This window comes from Rhea americana, unplaced genomic scaffold (genome assembly GCF_003343005.1).
Source record: "Rhea americana isolate MKP2758 unplaced genomic scaffold, rheAme1 scaffold_178, whole genome shotgun sequence".
Taxonomy (NCBI): Eukaryota; Metazoa; Chordata; class Aves; order Rheiformes; family Rheidae; genus Rhea; species Rhea americana.
Window position 1 is genome coordinate 1,240,270 of NW_028185905.1, and position 1,789 is coordinate 1,242,058.

At 66.8% G+C, this 1,789-nt stretch overlaps 1 protein-coding gene across 1 annotated transcript in view; it reads right to left on the reverse strand.

Moving 5' to 3' along the window:
- Window positions 1–1,789, reverse strand: part of LOC146597758 (ras-specific guanine nucleotide-releasing factor 1-like) — a 30,600-nt gene that overhangs the window by 7,897 nt on the left and 20,914 nt on the right. Inside the window, exons 15-19 of the mRNA XM_085301584.1 lie at window positions 1,596–1,708; window positions 1,224–1,284; window positions 965–1,068; window positions 694–778; window positions 128–396 (exon numbers count right to left, since the gene is read on the reverse strand). Coding sequence (XP_085157710.1) covers window positions 128–396; window positions 694–778; window positions 965–1,068; window positions 1,224–1,284; window positions 1,596–1,708 — 632 coding nt within the window. The remainder of the gene's footprint in view (window positions 1–127; window positions 397–693; window positions 779–964; window positions 1,069–1,223; window positions 1,285–1,595; window positions 1,709–1,789) is intronic.

Genomic DNA, 1,789 nt, shown 5'->3' on the forward strand with positions numbered 1-1,789 from the left:
CCCGCGTGGGCTCCCTGCGCCCCGGTGGGATGCGCCGTGTTCGGGGCCCCGCGTGGGCTCCCTGCGCCCCGGTGGGATGCGCCGTGTTTGGGGCCCCGCGTGGGCTCCCTGCGCCCCGGTGGGATGCGTTTTCACACGGCCTTTCAAGCCGTGCCCGTGCAGCCCTCCTGCTAGGCGGCCCGGCCCACGCGCCCCTACCTGCTTGGAGACCTTGAGCCACGTTTTCTTCAGGCGGAAGATCGCGCTGCGGTTCAGGGAGGAGGTGATCTCCAGCACCGCGTTGTAGTTGTGCAGGCACCGGCAGATGTCCGCCACCGCCACCCACTTCTCTATGGCGCTCACTCTGGCGTTGATCTCCTCGTTCCGCAGGATCTCAGATGCTATCAAGTTACTGACCTTTGGGAAGASAGCAGTCACTGTCCCCGTGGCAGGGGCGCTCCTGCGAACACCGTCGGGAGCCAGTACCTACCTTCCGTCCTCAAATAAGCTTTTAAAAATTTCCCTTCACTGCACCAGCTCCAGGAAGGAGCAAGTATATCTGCACCAGCTCTATCTGCCGGCACTTTGCATTTCCTGAAAGCAGCATTAAAACATTCAGCAGAGGAGGGTGTGAAATACCGCTGGCAAATCCCAAGCAGTGGCGCTGACGGTGCCCCGGCCCCTCGCCCCGGCCCCGGCGGCGCCCGTACTCACGTCATTGAAGTGTTTCGTGTTTTTCATGATGTAAGGGGTCCTCTCGTTCTTCTCCAGCTTCATCCAGCCTTGCCCGAAGAACTCCCTGCAAGCCACGGCGTTCGCTCGGACGCTTGTTTCTGACCGCCGGCAGCCGCCCAGCTCTGGCCGGGCGGGACGGCGCGTCCGGCTCGGGACGCTGCGGGAGGGCAGCGCGGCGGCAGGGCGTCCCCGGGGCCGGGCGCCCGCCACGGGCGACGAAAGGCGCCGGGCTCACGGGGGCTGCGCTTACTCGTAGGGGATCTTCTTAAAGACCAGGTGATCGAGCAAGGTGAGCTGCTCTGCTATTTCCAGAGCCGAGTGGCTTTCGAAAGGTTCGGCTTTGACGCCCTCAGCCTAAGGGACACCGGCAACGCGCAGGGCGGGTTAGGCGAGAGCTCGGCAAGGTTTCTTCGTTCTTTCACTTTTCATACAAGAAAAACAAAGCTCCGCAGCTCCGCGGCCACCGCGACGAGCGCCGCGGCGGGGCGGAGCGCGGCGAGGGCGTTTACCAGCTGCACCACCTCCTCCAGGGTTATCTGGTTGTCTCCGGGATCCTCCTGCGTCAGAGTCCTGCGGCAGGGAGAGACGGAGCTGCTGCGGCGGGGGGAGCAGGAGGGGCGCGCGGCCGCGGAGCAGGCGCGCCGGGCACCGCGGAGCCGCGGCCGGAGCGAGCCGAGAGCGGGGCCAGAGCGGGCAGCGGGCACGCCGCCGCGCAGCCAGGAGGCTCTGCCCCGACGCCGTGGCGAGGGGCGCGCGCAGCCCCGCGCCGGCACCCGCTGCCCGAGCTCGACAGAGAGATTTGGTGCCGGCTTGTACCCTGGGCAAGAGCCGGACGGGGCCGGGAGCCCGGCACGAGCGTGCCCGCGCCGGGAGCCCTTTACCGTATGATGTTGGCCGCCGCTTTCCTCTCCTGGGTGAGGAGCTCGGGATCGTGGATGACCTCCTCCAGGAAGCCGATCACTCTGAACTTCAGCTCCTCGTTGCTCTCGAAGTCCTGCCAAAACAGGCGCGCTCGCACTTTCCGGCGAGGCGGCGCTCGGCCGGGGCCGGGGCCGCGCGTGATCCGCGGCACTCG